Source organism: Xenopus tropicalis, chromosome 1 (genome assembly GCF_000004195.4).
Source record: "Xenopus tropicalis strain Nigerian chromosome 1, UCB_Xtro_10.0, whole genome shotgun sequence".
Lineage (NCBI taxonomy): Eukaryota > Metazoa > Chordata > Amphibia > Anura > Pipidae > Xenopus > Xenopus tropicalis.
In genome coordinates, this window is record NC_030677.2 from 96,557,748 (window position 1) to 96,582,434 (window position 24,687).

The 24,687-nt window shown below is 35.6% G+C and overlaps 1 protein-coding gene across 4 annotated transcripts in view; it reads left to right on the forward strand.

Annotated features, from left to right (window-relative positions):
* Nucleotides 1-24,687, forward strand: part of psd3 (pleckstrin and Sec7 domain containing 3) — a 218,084-nt gene that overhangs the window by 192,536 nt on the left and 861 nt on the right. For all 4 annotated transcript variants that reach the window (XM_031904174.1, XM_002934005.5, XM_031904183.1 and 1 more), the window contains 5 exons: nt 4,443-4,636; nt 10,669-10,739; nt 13,710-13,867; nt 15,514-15,658; nt 16,154-16,297. In XM_031904174.1, the coding sequence (XP_031760034.1) occupies nt 4,443-4,636; nt 10,669-10,739; nt 13,710-13,867; nt 15,514-15,658; nt 16,154-16,297 (712 nt within the window). The remainder of the gene's footprint in view (nt 1-4,442; nt 4,637-10,668; nt 10,740-13,709; nt 13,868-15,513; nt 15,659-16,153; nt 16,298-24,687) is intronic.

The window sequence follows — 24,687 nt, forward strand, 5'->3', positions numbered from 1 at the left end:
GTGAAAATAAGAAAGAAAAGGAAGAAAGACTTGTGCCAAAGAACTTCTGCAGAAATACCCACAACCAGTGCAGTTTTCTGGGTACCGGCCCAGGGTATCACTGGGGGTATCTAACATTTGGCACCACCCCAGTGATTAAGACTTTTGATCTGCTTTAACAGATTGATTTGTTTGTTACATGGTTTCCCACTAGTTTCCTTGGTATTCTTTTTTAAAATATATCTTTATTAAAAACCAAGAAAACTTGGTACAGAAATGCAGTTTTCTGTAAACCAATTTGATTTTTGTCTGCAAAAATCAAATTTTGACTGCAATGTTGACATTGTATGCAATAGGGACACAAGGAAAAAAAAAAAAAAAAGAAAAGCTGAATGTTCTAAAACTAGTGAAACCACAGATGTGTTCTAGCCTTTTGGGTCAGTTTCTGCAGTTGGAGATAAATTAAAAGGTTTACGCCACAGTAGCTGGCAAGGAAATTCTTCCTCGTGAAAGATGAACACGAGCTTTTCCTTCTGCATGCTGTGAAAAATGTCATCTATACTACTTCTAAAGTATGCTGTCTTTGTCATAATCCTGAAAATGGCAAGTCTCTTGTTGTATTTGTCTTTGTGCAGTCTACCATTTGTCATTGTTAGATTAAACCTAAAAAAGGGTGCCTTATGGTGTATTGCTTGCTAGATCTGTATTATATACTAGTTCACAAAGTGATGAGACTCTCTTACATTGATAGCCAGTGATGTGCAGCTTTACTGCAACAAAGCTTGTTTCCATGGCAGTTGTAACAGCAGCGACAGAATGCTATTATACAAGCTTTGATATACCATTACTTTGACAATGCAGGTTAATAGTGGAATGTACTGTGGTAAAAAAATTAGTGATTTTACTTATCTGCTCATGAAAGCTGGTGGATATGTGTCAGGCCATAAAAAATATTGGTGGTCTGAAGCCCTTAGAATACCACCCTTTAATAGTGCCTGATTTGTCTGCTATAGCTCCCTAGAGCAGGCTTAAAAGGGTTGTTCACCTTTACATTAACTTTTAGTATGACGTAGAATGCTTTATTCTGAGGTAATTTGCAATTGGTCTTCATTTTGTATTATTTTAATTTTAATTATTTAGTTTTTGGTTCAGCAGCTCTCCAGTTTTTGGTTTCAGCAGCTGGTTGCTAGGATCCAATTTAACTAAGCACCTACGCTGCTTTTTGAGGTTTTTGTGAGGTTGTGGAATGCCTTTCCTAGTGATGTTGTAATGGCAGATTCTGTTAATGCCTTTAAGTGGGGCCTGGATGGGTTCTTGAACAAGCATAGTTTCCAAGGCTATTGTGATACTAATATCTACAGTTAGTATTAATATTTGTATATATAGTTTATGTATGTTTTGGTATAGATTGGTAAGTATAGGTTGTGTGTGCTGGGTTTACTTGGAAGGGTTGAACTTGATGGACTCTGGTCTCTTTTTGACCCAATGTAACTTTGTAACTAAGTAGGTAACTCGACAGCCCACTTAAAGACAAAACCCAGTCTAACCTACATTATTTGTTACCTGTTTCTCATTTTCAAGCACATGAGAGATATTTGTTTCTTTAATGCAGGGGTGTCGAACTCAATCAGAGAAGGGGCCAAAATCTAAAATCCAGCCTAAATCGCGGGCCGAATGGTTTACTGAACCCCCATACAAAGTACCCCCAATTGCCCCCATAAACAGTGCCCCCAAAAATAAGTACCCCCAATTGCCTCATCATACACAGTACCCCCCCATAGACAGTAGCCCCCACACACAGTGCCCCCAATTGCCTCATACACAGTACCCCTCCATAGACAGTAGCCCCCACACACAGTGCCCCCAATTGCCCCCATAGAAAGTACCCCCCAATTGCCCCCATAAACAGTGCCCCCAATTGCCCCCATAAACAGTACCCTCCATAGACAGTAGCCCCCACACAAAGTGCCCCCAATTGCCTCATACACAGTACCCCCCATAGACAGTAGCCCCCACACACATTGCCCCCAATTGCCTCATACACAGTACCCCCCATAGACAGTAGCCCCCACACACAGTGCCCCCATACAAAGTACCCCCAATTGCCCCCATAAACAGTGCCCCCAAAATAAGTACCCCCAATTGCCTCATCATACACAGTACCCCCCATAGACAGTAGCCAGCCCGCACACACAGAGCCCCCACAGAAAGTACCCCCAACAGACCAGTGATGTCGGCGGCTCCTTCTCTCTTATGCCACGGCAACAGGCACTACTATAAGGTTGCGCCTCGTCGCTGAAGTGTGACGTCATACGCACGGGCGCAACCTTATAAAAGGGCCTGTTGCCGCGGCATAAGAGAGAAGGAGCCGCTGGCGCTGACGAAGAAGGTATGTTTTTGAGCGTGCGTGCAGTTATGACACATTGCAAGGCCTGGCGGGCCTTGTGTTTGACATGTATGCTTTAATGTATAATGTAGGTGTTATATTATTATATAACACCTACAGTATACATTAAAGAAACAAATTAGAGCAAGTTAGAGCAGGGATGGTGTGTAATTTATGCATTATTTTTACAGTATTATTCTGCACTATTTTACAGTAGTATCACCTGTGTATTGTTATGGTAACTGTTGATGAGCACTGTCTGAGTGCCCTGCTCAAAAAAGTGCACATCTTGTAATACAGAAGGCCAGAACAACTTTTCTTTTTTTACTCCCTAGTCCCTAACATTCTTCCAAGCTTCATTTAGAAATAAAATCTCCTTCTCTAGTCACCTTACCCACCTGCATTCTGCCACTTGCTCACTTAAAGGAGAACTAAACCCTAACAATGAATATGGCTAGAAATGCCATAGTTTATATACTAAATTGCTGCACCAGCCTTAAATTTCAGCATCTCTATATTATTAATCATCCAGGCCTTCAAAGTTGTCAAAGGATTTTGTTGTCTTGGATTTTGTAAGAAGTGTCAGTGTGCTCTGGGCAGCTGTTGAGAAGCTAAGCTTGTGGGTAGTGATGAGTGAATTTGTTTGCTTTGCTGAAAAATTTGCAAAACGTAGCTACGTAGCCACAACTTTTATTTTGCATGCAATATGGAAATACTTAGTCAAATCCTTTTCCTGACTAAACAATTAAATTTTTTGCTAAAGGGGGAAATATAAAAACTGCTGGGATTTTTTAAAGATTCCTTGATTCAGTACTTATTATATCAGCCCCTTAATGTAATCCTTACGTATAAAAATAATATATATTTCTTCCTAGTGTAAAATGTATGAAGTGTAAAGTGTATAAAGTGTCTTGCTCTATCCATCTAACAAAAGTTACATCCAACTCCAAAGTGAATTATTATTGTATTTCTTACTATAATGCCTACACACTATAACCACAGAGTTGTTTAAACATATTGGACCTCTGCCACTTCAAAAAGTTTACTTTCAGATGGATCCAATTCTGTTTTGTAAGTCAGTTTATAAATCACTAGTGTCTTTGAGGCCTAGGGCTTTCTCAGTGTTGTGTTACTAATTACAAAATGTCTGTTACTATCAATCAAAATTGTTGGAAACTCTTCAGATGAGTTAGTGCCTCCTCAAAATATCTGCATGTTGTGGGTTTGAGAGATTTTTGACAATACAACAAACTTCTTGTAGGTCTGGGACTTTTGTCACTGCATTGCTTCTCCAGAAAGGTCACATTTACAAATCTCCTTTTCACCTAAGCTTGTATACTGTTTAAGCTGCAACTGTGCTACTGTCCAACCTTTCACATTTGTTTAGATCCCATTTATTCACTTGAGTGATTAGCTTTCTAAAACAAAGCACAAATATGACTTAACCAAGGTCACTTTGGATTTAAACTAAACTCACCAATGTGACAATCTGTTCCACTACATTACTCTTTCAAATCAAGAGCAACTGAAAAAAGAATTGGACAATTGGAAATATAAGTGTTCTGCACTACACTGCATTATTTCCCTAAATATAGTTACTGTCATCTAGAACATGAGTTTAGGTTTTTTCCTGAACTTCAGCATAGACTTTTAAGATTACATTACATTACGGCTAATTCTCATGCGTTTGCACTTTTTGTAAGGAGAATGTATATAAAGAGCAAATTTGATCTTGGCAAGCACAATTTCACATCCATTTTAGTGATTTGCACTTGTAAATGAGCCTTAGTATTATACATACTAATGGAAATAAAGTGACTTTTAACTGATGGTGTATGCTACCAGACAGTGTTATGATAATAGTGTCTATGAGTAGAACTAGTTGGAAGCAAGTGGTCACAGATAAAACAGTTTGCCTTTTCAGATAATATAAATATAAGCACATAAGTGAGATGAGGTTTATAAATTACATTATGCTTCATTTTGTAATTAAACAACAGGACGATTGCCATTTGCTTGATTACAGAAAAGATCTCTTGCAAATAATGTAGTTATAGATGTATATTTTTTCATTTAGGGATGATGTTGATGCAATGAAGAAATCCCCCTCTGACAATGCTGATGAAAAGCCCAATGGTACACAGTCAAAGAGTGTTAATCGAATTGGCAGCAGTAATCCATTTCTGGAAATTCCCCATGATCCAAATGCTGCAGTATACAAGACTGGTTTCCTTGCTCGGAAAATACACGCAGACATGGATGGAAAGAAGAGTAAGAAACCTATTTTACTTGCAAAGGTTTGACCTTGGTTTAAAGGCATACTGTCAACATAATGAATCTCTTGCTTTCCCTTTTCTTTTATTTCACTCAGCATTAAATAGTACTTCCACAAATAATGATCTTTTTTATTGCTGAACACTATGAACAATTTGAAACAGTAGTGGAAGCAACTGTACTACCCCATTAAGTTTTTTTTTCTTTTTAACCTTTCCTAGGACCAGGCTTTTTGCATACTGAAGATTATGCAGACTTGCCTTTATAATTGAGAAATTTTGGGTGTTGGTTAAGATACCTAACAGAAAACGTAGTCTTGTCACGGGCATAATTGGGGGTAAGAGGGGGGATAGAGATAAAAGACATGCCTTAATAAAATATCAGCTATGTCTTACTGGTATGCTATTTTACTACATTATTGCAGAAAAGCATTTAAGCAATTTCATTTAGCTTTTCTCTCACACCAGCTTTTCACATCTCTTATCACAGTAAGTGCACAAACTGCTTTTGTTCCACTGGAGCTCTTTTTATCTGTGAAATGGCACATTACTCTGAGTCACTGCTAAATCATTTCTACCTAGCTTTATTAAAAATGGGGGAGTTTTTTTAGGTTGATTATATACAGTTAGCGTGAAACATAATTTACAACTGAATTGGCTTTATGAATACCATGTATGGTAAACATGTGCCATTCAGTAGGGATAGAAGTATTGCGCTGAACTCTGACTTGCTTATTTGGTAGCTTGTAGCCCTATTTAGCATTGTAACAATTTTTAAAAAGCCTCCCAGTTTCTGTGTTTATATAGGGTAACAAAAACAGCCATTAGAATTGTTTTTTTAGGGATCCACCAGATCCAGGGTTCTGTTCGGGATTTACACAAAACTGAAACCAAAAAGTGCTTGATTTCTGCCAAATCCAAACTGAAGCCTTAGGGTGTGGAATTGAATAGGCTAAACACTTGAAGTCAGGTGAATTTAAAGCTAGTCTAGACAACTGATTGTGAAAGTTTTTTGGTGACAAACGTATTCTAATTGCAAAATCTGAATATAATGTTATGTTCATACATAGTTTTTGTGCACACCAATATACTGTATATTGCCTATAGAATATATATGAGGTTTTAAATGGACTGTTCCTTTCTGTTTTTTTTTTTTTTTTTTTTTTAAAAGAAAACAAAAAAACACTTCCATATCCATTTCAGTATTCTTTCTTGGTGCTTGTTATTTGCTGCTCCTTACCAGACTGACATGCTCTCCTTTGCACACCTAACTTGCTAGAAGACTTTTTTAATAACACTATGGTGTAAAATTTCACTCGAGTAAATATTCAGAAATGAAGCCTACTAATAGCAATTACCTTTCACATTCTAAAAATAACTATATGTTAAAACAGCTTTGATTTTGGTGCTAAAATATGCGTGTTTTGACATTAGCATTGCAGTTGGTTCAAGCGTTAGGTTGTTTCTATATATTAGATATCTTTTTTTTCTGCGGGTAAGTTTTCTTCAGCATTAGGAATACTTACAAATTGAATGCAGAGTTATTCAGATCATCTATGTTTGTCAGTTATCGTGTAAGCATTTACTTTACCTCATTGCCACTGTTAACGCCAGATTTTAAGGTAGGGAAGCGACTGCATAATATTGCATTTAAAGAACAAGAAAGCCTTAATTACTGGGGGTGCCAATATGACAGAAAAGACATATATAAAATAGTGACACTATTGTGCAGTCTGAGGAGACCTCCAGCTACTTGGTTGAAACTGTTTTTCATTTCAGAATTAAGTAATAAAATGAATTAACATTGTGTTGGAAACTATACTAGCGATAGAAGAAATTATAAAATTCCTTTGTTAACTTTATCATTCCTTTAGCCAACTCTGAAGAGCACAGAAAGACTGGGCCTAATTCCTTTTCTATACAGTAGTTTAGCATTTTAATTATTACGGAGATATTTTACTGTGATATAACATCAAAGTGTTCCATCAGTTGACAGCCCAGCTCTATAGTTTATTTGATGTGTTTGCTTGCTTGCAAAAGCTCTGACATGTGGTAGTCAAAAACCTTATAGCATGGCAAACAAATATCAGAGTTGGACGGAGTAATTTAAGCAGGTGTGAAAAAAGCTGTTCAGACATCTTAAGAAAAGCCTTTAAAATGAGTTGTTAGTAAAGAATTTGCCTCAAATAAAATCTACTATGTTTGTTGATAAGTTGAAGATCATTCATGTCTGTTCATTTTAATTAAACTACAGGCAAGCAAAGTTATTGTATATTTGAATTTGATGCATAATATTTGCTAGATCATTATGTATGATAACCAACAAAGGTTTATAACAAATCCTATGCTACCTTTTTATTCTAGCTTATAGAGATGTTTAAGAAAAGTAACAGTACAGAACTTAATATATATACAGTGGCTTGCAAAAGTATTCGGCCCCCTTGAACTTTTCCACATTTTGTCACATTACGGCCACAAACATGAATCAATTTTATTGGAATTCCACGTGAAAGACCAATACAAAGTGGTGTACACATGAGAAGTGGAATGAAAATCATACATGATTCCAAACATTTTTTACAAATAAATAACTGCAAAGTGGGGTGTGCATAATTATTCAGCCCCCTTTGGTCTGAGTGCAGTCAGTTGCCCATAGACATTGCCTGATGAGTGCTAATGACTAAATAGAGTACACCTGTGTGTAATCTAATGTAAGTACAAATACAGCTGCTCTGTGACGGCCTCAGAGGTTGTCTAAGAGAATATTGGGAGCAACAACACCATGATGTCCAAAGAACACACCAGACAGGTCAGGGATAACGTTATTGAGAAATTTAAATCTGGCTTATGCTACAAAAAGATTTCCAAAGCCTTGAACATCCCACGGAGCATTGTTCAAGCGATCATTCAGAAATGGAAGGAGTATGGCACAACTGTAAACCTACCAAGACAAGGCCATCCACCTAAACTCACAGGCCGAACAAGGAGAGCGCTGATCAGAAATGCAGCCAAGAGGCCCATGGTGACTCTGGGGGAGCTGCAGAGACCTACAGCTCAGGTGGGGGAATCTGTCCATAGGACAACTATTAGTCGTGCACTGCACAAAGTTGGCCTTTATGGAAGAGTGGCAAGAAGAAAGCCATTGTTAACAGAAAACCATAAGAAGTCCCGTTTGCAGTTTGCCACAAGCCATGTGGGGGACACAGCAAACATGTGGAAGAAGGTGCTCTGGTCAGATGAGACCAAAATGGAACTTTTTGGCCAAAATGCAAAACGCTATGTGTGGCGGAAAACTAACACTGCACATCACTCTGAACACACCATCCCCACTATCAAATATGGTGGTGGCAGCATCATGCTCTGGGGGTGCTTCTCTTCAGCAGGGACAGGGAAGCTGGTCAGAGTTGATGGGAAGATGGATGGAGCCAAATACAGGGCAATCTTGGAAGAAAACCTCTTGGAGTCTGCAAAAGACTTGAGACAGGGGCGGAGGTTCACCTTCCAGCAGGACAACGACCCTAAACATAAAGCCAGGGCAACAATGGAATGGTTTAAAACAATCCATGTGTTAGAATGGCCCAGTCAAAGTCCAGATCTAAATCCAATCGAGAATCTGTGGCAAGATCTGAAAACTGCTGTTCACAAACGCTGTCCATCTAATCTGACTGAGCTGGAGCTGTTTTGCAAAGAAGAATGGGCAAGGATTTCAGTCTCTAGATGTGCAAAGCTGGTAGAGACATACCCTAAAAGACTGGCAGCTGTAATTGCAGCAAAAGGTGGTTCTACAAAGTATTGACTCAGGGGGCTGAATAATTAGGCACACCCGACTTTGCAGTTATTTATTTGTAAAAAATGTTTGGAATCATGTATGATTTTCGTTCCACTTCTAACAGAAGCGCTGGCCCAGGGTACCAGGTAAGCTATTACAACCACTACGTGGTTCCTTGCATTTGGCACCCCCAAATGATTCAAGCTGTCATTCTCCTTTAAAAATTTGAAACTTTTGCTTAAAATTTAATCTTTTTTAGATAACCTTCCCATGGATAATGAGTTTCCAGATAAGGAATGCTATACCTGTAATATTAACAAACTGAACAAAAACACTTGACAAAGAAAATCAAGCAATTTCATGAATGTTTTAAAATATGTTATTTTATGAAAACTCGGCCTGATTACTAATTGGTCTACCCAACACTAATTACAAGGACATACAGATAAAAAAAGCCATTATTAAAGTGCAAAAAAGCTGTTAGCTTTCTTTAATTATTCTGTGACATAAAGCTGCTGTATGGTGTATGGCTTGTGACAGATAGCAACCTTATGACATATAAGACTAAGCCCTAACGAGCAGCCCCTATTAAACATCAGGTTTTCTTTGGTAATAGCCTATATGCTATGCAAGGGGCCTGAATGGCTTACAAAATGGGGAAAGTATCAGTGGCAGTATCAGCAGCAGAATAACCCTGAAACTGAATCTCAAGAAGAACACCAGTTGAGTTAGCAGGTGGTGCAATTTGTGGACACTCACTTACAAACATAAGGCATAAAATCTGCTTATACTCTGTTGGGAACCATGCTTCCTAGGCTTAATTATAGCTCAGCATAGTTATAGAGAATAACTGTAGTTCTAAACTGGACGCTCATTCAGAAGCTCAAAATAAAAAACAAATATTTTAGCAGACCATTACTGTATCCATCAATACAACTATGTTACATTCCCTTTCATCCGGCACACATTACATCTTGTTGTTTGCAAGTCACTGGATATTATCAGTAGACAAAAAGGTGAATAATGATACTTAGATTGAGTCCTGCCAAACAGTGATATATAGATTCCCTTACCCATAGAAGCACAGGAGAACATTATCACTGCTTTTCCATCTGGCTATTGTGCTCTGAATCGTTAAAAAACAAATACACATAGTTCTTAAAAGTCTACAGTTATCTCACACTATTGTAGACATATGTATGCCCCTGAATGAGCAGTATATGCATGATTATTCAACTTTGTTAACACCTTTATTTTTAATTTTAGTTTAGCTCCTTTAAGTTATTAGCTGTCACTTTTGTTTTTTTTGTAAATTTTGATGATTATTTAAATGTTTGGCTTAGGCTTAATTTATAGTTTAATAGAATATCTATTTTTTTAGGAAAGATATTTTATGGGGTTATAATACAATAAGAGCCATTGCTGAGAAGGCCATTGCTCATTAATACCTGAGCTCTTTAGTGAATTTGGCCAAGTTGGCAGGGCTGTATATTTTTCTGTAGGTACCTTTGGGCAAATTTTAATGCATGTACCATATATATAGGTTGTAAATTTAGGTTTAAACTCTTATCCTTAAAATAGAATTTAATATACGGTTTTAATTTTCTTCATCTTCCTAGACCATATACATATTATCTGGTCATGGTTGCTTTATACAGGGCTAATGTAATGTTATGAATGTTATTTTAATGTAATTCCGAAGAGGTGAATTTCAATACTGTTCTCCTCTTCTTCTATTTTAAAATGGCATTATGAAGTACATAAAATATGTATATGTATACTTTATGTTCGCTTGCTGTGTACTTTTCAATAAGTTATCTTCTGTGAATAACTGTTTTCCCTTGCAGCCAATACTCACCTTAAGTATTTATTACTTAAGAACTAGTATGAGGAGGTGGTATCAGCAAGTGTGGTACCTGAAGTCTTTATTTATTGACAACTGTGGACAAAGAGCACCTCTTAACATCAGTTTGTTCTTTATATAATAAATTATTTGATTTGATAATTTTCCAATGACCCAGATAGGGAGCAGGAGTAGCTCAGTGCCTATGTTTGACCTGAATTTGATTCCTACTGATAACTCATTTGTCAATTCCTTGTGGCCTAAATATCTATTGTAATCTCTGGGGGGCACTAACAGTGCCTGTATATATAAATTAGAAATATTCTATATTTATATATTGTATTAATTGTATACTTTATGATTCGATAGATATTAGATATGTATGAGTTTACCTTTTTTTTTTTTTTACATTTCACAGCTCCAAGAGGAAAACGAGGCTGGAAAACATTTTATGCTATACTTAAAGGAACAGTCCTGTATTTGCAAAAGGTAAAGTATTGTTCCGACAGATATTAAAACAGTAGTGCATTTTTTCTTATATCCTTTTACTTTACTTACATATGTCCTTAGACTCTTATATTATCCTTACCCAAAAACTTCTCATTATAATGGTTCTGGATATTTGTGATACTTGTTATATGTGCATGTTAGGAGATAATTTAAGAGCATATACAATAATAAGATATTATATCTACTTGCTCAAGGAGGGATGGGGAACTGGGTGGCTATCTCTTGCTCCATCCATGCTTTCTCAAAAGTTGGCTGACTTTTGGCAATGTTAGCATTTTAGCAATATGTTTTATCAACACTATTCTGGTTTGTATATTATTCCTTTTTTTTTATTAGCTATTTAAATGCAAATCAATTTCATATTGTGCAATAGCCAAGTGTTACCAGCTATCCTTGGTGACACATACAAAGCAGCAGAAGTTTTTTACAAAGCTTGTAAAGACCCTCATTTTTATCAGTGCAAGGAGCTTTACATTATGTTGTTTGGATTAAAAGAGTATGCTGCCCTTTTACCCTTGTGCAAAGTTGTTAAATATATCTGCTTTTAGTACTCTGTTTAAATCAAATAGGATGGTATTATTTACCATGTTGTAATATGCTATCTCAGGCTGCACAGTGAGAATTGAATTAAGTCTGCCTAGGAGATGGCATTGATTTAATGACTGAGCTCCAGGGATTAAACAATCCCGCCATTTATTCTCCTTGATGTCTGTTATTCTATCAGAATTGATGGACTAGTGAACATTCTTTGCTTGCATTCTTTTTCAATTCATCATTAAGTTAGAATCATTGAACACTGTACTGCTTTGCTATAAGGCTATAAGAACATGTTGTAGCTTTAATTCCCATGAATGCAAGATTACTATTATGTAAATATGCATATGCTCACATACAGTTTAATTTGTAAAGAGATTAAATTAATTAATTTACAATTAATTTGTAAATACATTAAATTAATTACACATTCCATCTAGTGTATTTATTGTTATTAATTTTGTAGGTGCTTAATGATAATCATAAGAAACACCTACCCATAGAAAATCTTGTGAAACCTAAAATAATGATTCTGATAACTGTAAGCAACAATTCTGAAAATGACTCTGACCTTGAAGCAATATGTACTACGATGATGTTGCTTAAATATATAAATGATATTTAAGAGATTAAGATATGATTCTGATTAAAGTTTTTCCTTAAATATATTTACTTATCTATGCCTAGTGAATAAAATAATGCATTTTCATAGTTCTCGTAACAGTATCTGTACAGGCTATGATAAGTTGATGGTGCAACTTATCAGTCTTTTCCATGCTTTTTGTTTACGACTGTTCATTCAGACCTTTCCATATCCCCAGTTACAAAGGACTGTTCTACATATAGTAGCCCACACCCCCACAACATTCTCTTGTCCTATGATTTTCACAAAGGACAGGACAGAATGACAAAGAATCATTGATAAGAGTTATAGATATAAACAGGTAAAATTTAATTTGTAGTTAAGGCAAAACCTGCGTGAAAAATATTATCAAATATAAATTAAATAATCTGTTATCTTTCTATCTATCTATCTTTCTATCTATCTATCTATCTATCTATCTGTCTATCCATCTCTCTCTATCATCATTTTGAAATTTAAAGGTTGCATTTAAAATAATCTTTTAGTATCTTATAGACCAATTCTAAGCAGCTTTTCAGTTGGGCTAAAATGATTTATATTATAGAGTTTTTCAGTTGTTATTATTAGCATTCCTATCAGTCTCCTGCAACTATCTGGCTTTCAGGGTTAGCAGTTACAACCTGATCGACTATAGTGAGTTGAGTTTTATAATTCACATAATAGCAGAGAATACAAGCATAAGCTTTCTTCTACTTCAGTAGTAAAAGTTATGTTGAACAATTACTTTTAAGCTGTGTGTATTAATAAGTTGTAAAGATGTTCTGCAGCTGAGTCTAATAATTGGGTTATTTCGGTAAATAAATTATACCTGAATTGGTTTTTCTCATGTTACTGCTTAATCAGTAAACCTACTGTACTGTACTAGTTAAATTAACAAAGAAATTTTTCCAATGAAAAAACAAACATGTTACTGCCCTTCAGGACTGGACTTCTGACACCAGGTTTGTTTAGCTGTGAGGTTTTGCTTCTTAGGAAAATGAATAGCCTGGTTTCTTTCATGACATGTTTGTTTTATCTATGCCCTTTACAGTATAAGTACCAAAACATGTTTTTTTTGTAAGGACTTTAAAATATCAGCATTTCATCTTTAAAATCTCATTCATCTGACTTTTCATTTGCGTTTGGACAAAGATCCAAACCAGAAGTTGGAAGTTGTTTTTTTTTAGTCTGTTTACTATTTTTCAATATTAAATAATTTATTACAGGTTTTAACACTTTCGAGTACTTTAAAAGTAAATGTATTCACATTATACAGGTATATTTAGGAAAAGCAAATAGTAATTATCTATAAATACTCTAAAACCATTATTTAGAGGAAGTGTGCTTCACATAAGTCATGTAACAAAATTGCTTGAAGGTGTTCTGTAGACCACACAAATGAGTAGTGCAGCAAAGTACACTTGTATTAAGCTGACCATACCAGTGTTTACAAAGGTAATGAGACTGGTCATTGAACACTGGTCTGATATATAATATATATATATATATACTATTTTTTTGTTGTCATCTACATATCTACACATATATTAATGTTAAATACATTTTCTGGAATGCTGAAGGGGGTCAGTGTAACTGCTACATTTATCCTCAGATTTACTAATAATGTTTTGGATATTTCAAATTAAAAATGGAGGTGCTGACCCATGTAATAGAAATTACTTACTATGGGTATAGGAGGAAGGTAACTCTAGGGTGCTTGCTTAGTTTATGTATACGTTTTTGCCACAATTCTAGCTTGTATTGTTGTAAGATATTTTTTTCTACACCTATAGGATGAATATAAACCTGAAAAGGCACTGTCGGAAGATGATTTAAAAAATGCTGTGAGTATTCATCATGCTCTAGCATTAAAGGCAACAGACTATGAGAAAAGACCTAATGTCCTGAAACTCAAAACTGCAGACTGGAGAGTTTTTCTATTTCAAGCTCAGTAAGTATATCTCTCTGGAAAATGTGACCAAAATGTATAATTTCACCAACTTCTATAATGAACAGTCATAGTAAAATGTAATTTTGAGTAGTGATGAACAAATCTTTTCACCAGACATGGATTCACTGCCAAATTCTGAATTTCTCCATTAGCAATTTTTTTTTGCAAAAAAATTTGGCAAATGAGAAAATAGTTGCAGCCACGGCTGCACATTTGTAATTGTCTTTGTAAATATCTGTATTTATTATATTTTGTATTTTGCATGTTTGTCATTAATGTAGCTATGGGAGTAGTTTTGTTAATAAATGTATATTTTTGATTGAACTATCTCTTTTTTTGAAGAACCCTATTTACCAGTAATATCTATGCACATGTGTATACGAGAATAAATATACATATACATAAATATATTCTTGGACAACAAATGACAGGTCTCAAAGGTTATATATATATATATATATATATACATATATATATATATATATATATATGATATGATTTGCTCAAACTGCTATTGGTAGAGTCAAGGCAGATGGGAGACTGGGAAGCGAAATTTCAGTCTACACAGTCTTCTCACTGTACTTTATTAAAATCAACAAAGGTTCCACCTAAACAGTGTAACACATACAGTTACTTTCACTTGGGCTTGGATCCTCACTCTTCTGGGGTCTGATTGGGATTGTCCACCCAAAACACAACAAGGTACATATTTACCTTCATGGCTTGCCGTTTGCTACACTTCTGTGCAGCTCTCCAGAGAAACACTCTCTCTGCCTTAGTAGTGCACACACTGGGACAGCCAGGGCCCTCCTCTGGGATCAGCCAATCCACCCCTTTTTCACTTACTGACAGCTCTAACCTCATCTGCTACTTAATTACTTGGCTTGAAGGGCATATTCACCCTATCTTAACCAGCAGGATCTATGCAGCCCATAAAATTTACATATTTTTGTACAATGCTAGGCGGCTGCCTTTCTATAGTGAATAAGGATATTATAAATCACCAGGAAGTTTCATGACCATATAAAGAAACAAGGCTGAAGGCCAAGTAGCCTGGGAAATTTTATTTTTTTACATAGAATCATTTTTAAATCAGAACTCTGCAATTGTTATTGGTCAAATACTGTAGGTAGGCAGACCTGTACTCAGCATTGCCTCAGAAACCACATGGTTTAAATGGTTAGGACTTTACTTTGGGGTTAAAAGTATGGCAAGCTGAAGCTCTATAGCAATAAAAACTACCTTGTACATAGCTGTTGCATTTGGTTGTGCCCTATAGAATATCAAAATCTAGATCTGATAGGTCTGAAAGAACATGTTGTGAAAGTTTGGGCCATTGCATGCAAGGACCAATGTTTTTTGCACAATAGGTAGTTGTTGACCTGGATTAAATTAGGGTCCCTGAGACATTTTGTTGTTTTTATACCATGTCCCCACACACGGAGCATCAAACAACAGCACAGATAGACAAACTATAAACCATACATATAAGATATAGTATATATTTACTCATGAAAATGGCTGACACTTTTTAACCCAAATGAACTATGCAGTGGATCAGAATATGTTGCAAACTTCCTCATAGTATATTAACAGGTAACAGGCAAGTTCTCTTCATTATAATGAACAATTTTTTCCATTTACAGGAGCACAGAGGAAATGGAATTATGGATTAGCAAAATCAACTGTGTGGCTGCAGTGTTTTCAGCCCCTCCCTTCCCAGCTGCTATAGGATCACAGAAGAAATTCAGTCGCCCTTTACTGCCTGCCACTACTACTAAACTGACCAAGGTTTGTATTTTTGAGGATATTTTTTAACAATAAGGATGAATAAATCCCATATTAATTTTAATCACCCTCTACAACTTTCAAGCATTTCCTGTGATTTAATAAGCATCAAAACCACAAAAACTATTAATACAAAACAAAAGCTGTCAATTTCATGTCAATGTTTTTTTTTTGGGGGGGGGGATTCAAGGAAAGATGTAAAAACCACAAAAATTTGTGGATTCCATGTTCTTTTCAGTCCTGCTTTTTCAATTTGGATATTTTAATAAATGACTAGACTTTCGTGGTTTTAGTGGAAATGAGTTTAGTCATGGTTTCAAAAACCTCTAAAACCAGAAACATGCGAATCCTGATAAATGGGTCAGAACAGGCGGTTCTTTCCTTCAGGTGGTTAGTAACAAAAATATTTCTGGGCAAAAACATTCTAAAAAATATATATCTGTCTCTGACAGTTGGCAGCTTGAGCTTTGATACATAAAATATTCTAATTTTTTTTAGGATGAACAATTGAGATCACATGAAACAAAGTTGAAGCAAATATCCACTGAACTGGCTGAACATCGCTCATATCCTCCAGATAAGAAAGTAAAAGCCAAAGAAATAGATGAGTACAAACTGAAGGACCACTACCTGGAGTTTGAGGTACATTTGTACAATGCCATGATATAGTCTGTAGGTTATACCGTTTATTTCGTTATTATGTTGTACCTTGACTGCTATCTTTGACATAATAGTAAGGGAATCATATATGAAGATTTATCATAGATGGATTGGCACTCACATAATCCATTAGTTAAATAAAAAAGAAGATTTTATTGAACACAGCATACAATACAAAGCCTAAGGCTAATGCCACACAGTCTGATTTTTGGATAATCGCAGGCTGAAAATCAACCCCTACTCTCCAATCAGCTTTTGGACGGGCCAATACAGTGGCTGTGGGCAGAGACACATTTGTTTAGAGAGTAGGGGTTGTTTAAGCAGAAAATGCTTTGTATAAACAGTTTATGGGTCATTCCGGACCATAGCGAGAAAGTAAATCTTCACTCAGCCTTTAACCTTTTTTCTCCTCTACAGCACCACCTTCTGAGAACACTGGCAGGTTTGTGGCTAAATAATGGTTAAACACCGTGAGTCAGTCCAATTAGGGTCTGTTTTGGATTCTGTTTTTATTTGCACTAAAACTGTGGTTGTTTTTTCAGTTCTGGTTCTCTGTAAGGGTCCAGCCTTTCTTCAGGCACACCCCCTTAGCTCATAACAAGGTTACAAATATGTGAAAACACTGGTGTATCATTCATTATTCAGACATAGTTTTAATTAGTTAGTTAGTATTATACCCAATAACTGAGGCCCAGTTCTATTTGCCCCCCCCCCCCCGGCATCACCGTCTGGGAGACACTGCACTAGAAGATTCAATTAAATAATAGCAGTGATGCATCTTTTTATTACAGCATCATGCAATATATATAATTCTGAACACCATGTAAAATTACCACCTTTGTGTACTTTGCATAAATATAGTTTTACAGTAGACATATACCATTACTATTCTTCTGAATTTAACAATGTGCCCTAAAACTGCTGTTATGTGCAGGTGATGTCTAGTAATGTCACAAATGATCAAATTCACCTGTACATGCTTTAAATTCAAAAGCTGTTATCTGTCTGATATAGCTAAAATGAAGCAAAAAGTTACAAATAATAATCTATATGTAAATGGAAGTATATGAATTAATCACTTGAGATTCTCACTTTGTTTAGAGCAAGCAACAACCTTTTTAAATGTGTTTTTCCAGTTGCAGTAACGCTTGCTGCTGCTTTGTTCTTGTTGAGATACAGTGGCTGGATAAGCATGTAACCATGGTGTTGCTAAGGCTTTTATAGCACTTTAGGATTCATCTTTAGAGCATTTAATGATTCAGAAACATTAACCTGTTCCTTACTCTGCCTTTTGTAAAGACTAGAGGTTACCTGCTGTTGGTATTGCTATGAAATTGCTATAATTTAAGTTGATTAACCCCTTTCATAACTCTGTCACAGAAAAGCATATAAGTAAAGCATTAAAATGTAAATGTAACTCTGAGTGAGCTAATTCCTACTAATTACAATTCAGTGATACATATTTTTTATTTATTATAAACATAAAATAATGTCATCTTTTATCTGAAAGTGTCTAGAAATTGAGTTGCTCAATAATGACAAATGTCTTTATCATGAATTTGTGCTTGCTTAGGTCTCATCAATTAAAACTAAGTAGTGCAGCAATAAAACAACTTGGCCAGAAGAATTGCTTGTTTAAACTGACACTATGGGAATGTTCTTATATCAGTGCTATCTGGATGAAACATCCCGCACCTATAGTATATAAAAATGAAAGGGCACAACATATTATTTGTAGTCTAATACAAAGCTTGTAAAACTATTCGTAGCCAGTTACAACATAACCCCATAGCCATGTTTAATTAAAAAGTTGTGTTACCCTAGTATAACACAAATAGTATAACACAAACTGCTTGACAAATTATACATGGGCAGTTGGCTTCTAGTTTTGTTGTCTTTGCATTTTGTCTTTCATTTTTCTTTTATCTCGTGTAAGAAAGAACATGTGCATTGGCAGATTTAAACCTATCAGTAGGTTTACCCACACTGCTTTAGCTGTGATAACCTGTATGTAGAGAGCTTTGCTGTGGTTTAAATTGTTGGTCCCACTGGTAGATTTATTAAGGGCACATTAAAGGATCAATCCCCCTGTGTGCTATCAAAAGTTTACAGCTTTTCACAGATGTTGTAAAAGGGAAGCTGTGCAATAGGAGGTAGAGGTGGAAAGAAAGGAAACTGGAAAGATTATTGTGTTTTCAAACCAAATTATATGTCTGGGATACAAAAATTGGATTTCACATTAGGGACACCTTCGCCAGGACAGTTTATTTATACCTTCTATGCCATCTTAGTCATGTAAAGGGGTATGCATTTTTTTGTATTTCTTAAGAAAGAAATACATGAACCTTTAAGTGGCCTTACTGTGTTATGTTTTTTTTCCTTTAATTTGCAAAATATCTTTTATTATCGTATTGTGTTATTTATGTCATGATGGGAGTTTAGTTTTGAATGCGGTCCTCCACCAAAAAATTAATAGTTAGTTTGATATCCTGAGACTAGTATCCTGAGACAATTTACAACTGACCTTTGTTTTTTTTAATCCAGTGCAGTTTTCGAATGACGTAACAACCCCACAACTTAACAACCCTTGCAAAGTAGATAACTAGATGATCCATATACATGTCCCTTCCTTCCCTCTTTGTTGTGACTGTTTTGTTAGCAGGAGTCTATTATGCAGGGGGATGATTCTAGCATTACTAATCTAATTATCTACCTTGCAAGGATGAAACGTGAAAATAGAAAAGCTTTGCTTTTCTGTTAGCTAAGTTAAGTATGCACAAGCCCTATTTAGTAAATTCATGTGAAACAGGTAATAAACAATAAATAAATTCACCAAAACCATACCACAGAGGATATTTTAAACTTGCTTTAGGCAGGTGTTGACTGAAACTCAAAGTATTAGGGCTGGCATGCATTTTCTTCGGGTTACATGACTGGAGGCTTTAATTGTTGTAAACCATTGAGGTAAACATGTAGCATTGTTGCAAACAGGTGGTGTTGAAGGTCTGTTCTTCTGTTTAGGGATGGCTGTTCCAGCATGACAAAAAGACTACTCAGCAAACAAGTTCAATTACTTTAGAGTAGACCATAAATATATGACTTTATATCATGACTTGAATAAATGAAAACCTTTACAAACATATATGTAGGTTGATAGTTTCAATGATTGCATCATCTTAGGAGGCATCAGGTATTATTTGTGAATGTGTTTATATGTGAGCCCCAGGGTCTTCTCAAATTAGTTTTTGCATTATAGAGCAATATATTTGAGCACTAGCTTAACTTTTAATATCCAGATATCTTTCCCCACAAAAAAACTGTCAAATCCTTATTTCAGTTGTAAACTAAAGTTAGTAGAAACATAACATTTACTGTTTCCTTCATTTAACTCATCACCATCTACTAGTACTGGGATAGCATATTTATTAGAAAACATTTGTTATATTTTATTTTTATATATTTTATACTGAACAGACAGACAGCTTTCACACTCTCTCTTCACCTTTAGCTAATGATTTCTTAGATCATCCTCACATTCAAGTGGTATCTTTAACATACCTGAAGTGTTGATGTTTGCTTCAGCATTGTTTATTCCAGTTTCTACTTATTTTAGTCCACTCTTCAAGGTGAATAATGAAAGCAGCATTTCACAGCCTGGGTATGTTTACTGCCCATCTGTCAACAACTGTGCGTTTTGGTCATTGTAGAGTTATGGTCTGTATCATTAAAGGAATACTATCATGGGAAAACATGTTTTTTTATTAAACACTCAACTGTCAATAGAGCTTCTCAGAATCAGAGTCTTGCATTAAAATATATTTTTTAAAAGCACAAACAGATTTTTTTATATTTAATTTTGAGATTTTACATGGGGCTTGCCATATTCTTCATTTCCTATGGTGCCACAGCCATGTCATTTGTGCTCAGATAAACTTTAGTCATTTTTTACTGCTGAGCTGCAAGTTGGAGCTATATCACCCCCTCCCCACCCTGCAGCCGATCAGCAGAACAATGGGAAAGTAGCATGATAACAGCTCCTTGACACATATATTGCTAAACGTGGTAGAAATGAGAATAGCACTCAATAGTGAAAAAATCCATGTCCAGCTTGGGACTCCTCCAGTTATGGGAGTAGGAGAAACAATAGGTTATCTGCAAGCAGTTCTAATGTGTAGTGCTGGCTCCTTCTGATAGCTCAGAATTAGACACAATATGGCTGTCTACACACTAATATTACAACTAAAAAATATATATATATTTGTTGGTTTAATAATAACGTTTTAAATGGTAGAGTGAATTATTTGCTATGTAAGCTGTGTAATTTAGAGATAAAAGGTATACCATAAAAATCATGAGAGTATCCCTTTAAAATGCTTTTATTTCTTCCTAATGTATTGTATTAAACATATTCTTTACACATTCTCTTGACCAAATATATTACAGATTTCCTTCTGGCCAGATTTTGTTTTCTTTAGTTGAAATTGGTGGTGGTGTTTTTTGATTCCAAAAAACTTTTGCAGCTTTGCACACTGCCAGGCCACCAACCAGTATTATTGATTAAAAAGAAAAAATCTTTATTGGAACATTTTTTTAGGAGTGAATTTCTTCCCATGCTATGGGCTCGGGGCTGCTGCACCTGGACCATCAAGGTCTTTTGGTGAGTTCTGACATATTTTACTGACTAGAAAAATTATAACTATGAAATAAATGGACACAGACACATATAATTATAGATTGGTTTGAAATGGTCTTGGATTCTAAGCATTAACATGTATTCTATCTTAGTAAATAACCCTTTACCTACTATAAGCTTTCCCAACACAGCAATGACAAAATCTAATACATAAAATTATCTGTGTATCACTGTGTATACCACTAAAATTCTTTGCTGTTCTGGTTGCTTTCAAACCAACCTTTTGTTCAGCTCAATTGTCATACCACTGGTTTTCAAAGAGTATACTTCCTATCTGCTCCATACTTAGTTCTCCAAGCTGAATCTGCATTGTGTACACAGTATATCATCATTCGGTGGGAGCATATTCAGGTATCCCATCCCCTTTTCTGCATCTCAAACACTCCTCACCACCTACAGCTAGACTTTTGAACAGGGCTAAGTTTTACAGCAGGCACTGGCCATTCAGGGTAGATTTTAAGTCACTTTTTTTAAATTCATCAATATGTACAATTTTCCATTACTTATATGTGGAATAAAGGGTGCTTGCCTCTGCAGAAAATGAGATATAATAGAGAAGGAATATGTTAAAAATGTGGTTGCCAGGAAGTTAGTGAATGTATTTTGGGGTCACCAAGGAGTTAGCTAAATGCAGGGTGGAAGATTGTGTATAAGAATGTTGATTACTTTGACCAAACACATTTTTTCATCCTCCTGGAACATAATATAACCTTCTGCAAATGTACGTTTAGTACATGTACCATTACAATTGCTAACAATGAAAAGGTTGTATAAAATTATTTTTCAAACCTTTGAAACTCGCCCCCTCACTGCACCCTGCTGAAACTACCACTCATGAATTTTTATAGACATAGCTTTCAAACTTGTATGCATGAATAGAGACAGATTAGCTGCTGCAGAGCACCTTTGTATTAAAAATTATGACTGCATACACATTTAGTCTTTCAGTGCCAGTGCTATAAAATGCACCAACCACAGCTCTAATGCCTTTCTAGGTGGATCTAGCTGTGATGACTGTTTTTAAGCCACATGAAGCTAAGTGTATTTAAATATGATTGTTTTTTTCTGGATCTTTTTGTTCCCATAAAAAAAAAGAAATCACTGGGCTAGAACTTGCAAATTACAGATGGCAATAACAGTGTTTCTCTGAGAAAACTTCTTAAACTTTTTCTGTACCTACTGTCTGTCAGTTTTTACATTTTCATTTTTGTTTCCTAGCATTTAGCAGCATCTATTCATTCTTCTGGATGAATTGCAAACAGGATTTTTTTCTCTATTAAAGCTTTCAAGGGACTTGTGCCTAGGGCATCAGCTTCAGGGGGTGGCCCAAAGATGCCTATTTATAAAATGAAGGAAAAAAGAAAAACCCCTTTTTTGTAAGACAATGCACTCCTAGACTTTTTTTTTTTTTTTGCAAAAATTATTTTATTTTGCCCAGTGTCAACCGTTGCTTGGGGCCAAACGATCGAATTATAATGACGGGCATAGGAAAAGTCGACCCAACTAGATTTTCTAACCTGCCGATCGAGATCTGGGCGATTTCAGGCCAGATATCGGTCGGGCAGGCCCATCGGTAGCGCCCATACACGGGCCGATTAGCTGCCGAATGGATCTAAGGGACCGATATCAGCAGCTAGAATCGGCCCGTGTATGGGGACCTTAAGGACTTAGCCTTAATCAAACATTAGTATGTAAGAAAAACATTTCTGCTTAAACCTATATAGGCTAGATAACGTGTTGTAAACATTAGCTATTTCATGCTTGCTGAAGTGAATATAGCACCTGGTAATCATCTGACCTAGCCATACTGTGTTGATCAAAAATAAATCTCTTGTTTTATAGTAGGCTTGTTCAAGCTGAAACTCTAATCCTGCTGGGGTTGTCAAAGGATCTTTATAGGGGATATAAACAGAAACGGTTTTTTAGATAAGCAATCAAGCAGAGACTGCTGTAGTACACAAAAGCACAGATTTTTTTCAATAAAAACTGTAAATGGGAAAATACTATTTATTATTCATGAAAAGGAGTAGAAGGAAAAGCAGTAGAACTGTGATGTGCATTCTACCTCAAATTCTTATTCAACAAAAGAATTTCCTTTTTTAAAGGTTTACATGTTTAATAAAAGGTATATTATTTTATTATACATTTTAAAATAATTCACAATAATAGACATGTAATATATTCCAGGTATTTAGTATAGATTTACTGTAAAAACTATTGAGAATATAGTTTCTAGTCAAACACATGAAGCCTGTATTTACAAAATGTATGTTTGATACAATTGCTCATGGATCAGGCTGTATTTTCATGGCAGCTGTTCAAGAGACATGTAAACCACCTTGTAGACATGAATTCAGTTCATAGGGCTTCTGTTGAACATACTTGTTGCTTATTTTTTTTAATCACATATCTGTGCATTGTGTCATTGAAAATATAATTAAAATTAAGTCTCATTCTAGTTTTGGTACATACAAGCAGAATGAAGACCAATCAGCAGTCCACTTATGAGCCATTTGTATAAACAACCTCCTCCTCAGGATATGAGATGAGGAGCAGCTCATTATACATATGGCTTCTCATTTGACTTTCAATTTCAGAGTTTGTTATCCACCACTGAGGCACTACCATAGGTTAAAAATTGGACAGTGGCACAGTGGATGATTTGTTGACCCTGGAAAATTGCACTTCTCGGTTACCTAACTGCTTTAATGACTGTGTCCCATGCTGCAAAGCTTCTTAAAACCTAAACCCATGCCACCACATACATTCAACTCTTCTTTAGACTGCCCATGTTCAAAGACTTGTCTTGAAGACATTTTAATGCATTAACACTGCAAACATGCTAATCCAGTATTTGCTGTTTCTTTTAGACTAAGGTTATCAGATAGTCTGACTTCTAATAACTGCAAGTTGTTAAGCTACACTGATTGTATTTACATTAATGCTGTGAAGTTGTGGAATGCATTCCCTGGCAGATACATAAATAGCTTTAAGAAGGGGTTGGATGACTTTTTAGCAAGTGAGAAAATACAGGGTTATGGGAGATAGCTCTTAGTTGATCCAGAGACTGGTCTGGTTGCCATCTTGGGGTCAGGGAGGATTTCCCTCCTCCCCTCCTCTGTTTTTGCTTCCTCTAGGGCAACTAGAAGTTAGGCAGGTTTCATATGAACATAAAATGTATGTATTTTTTCAATTTAACTTACTATGTTTCTATCAGTGCATATTTTCCACATGATCTGGTACCTTTAAACTTAGATCCAGGGATCTAACGGGTATTTTCATATTTGCTTTCACTTTGTCATTTGCCATTAAAGCCAAAAGTCTTAGTAACATTGGCATAGCCATGTATAGAGGATATAAATAGAGTCTGGTGGAAATTGGGAGGAAATGCTGTCATTTTGTTAGCTCCAGAAGAAATCTGGAGATAGCTCCAAATAGCTCCCTAACCCATTGATGTTATGGACTAAGAAAAACAAAATTAAACACAATGTTATGCTTTTCGGACTTAAGTAACTGCAAATTGGGTTTGAACAGTAGACTACTGTAAGGATGATATTATCCTTTTAAAGTATATAAGAAAATCATTAAACTGTGATTTTCTTTTCTATTGCTGTAGGCTAGCTAGATTTGGAAATGCTGCAGATGCTTATGTAAATGCTGTAAAATGAGACCAGTTGTA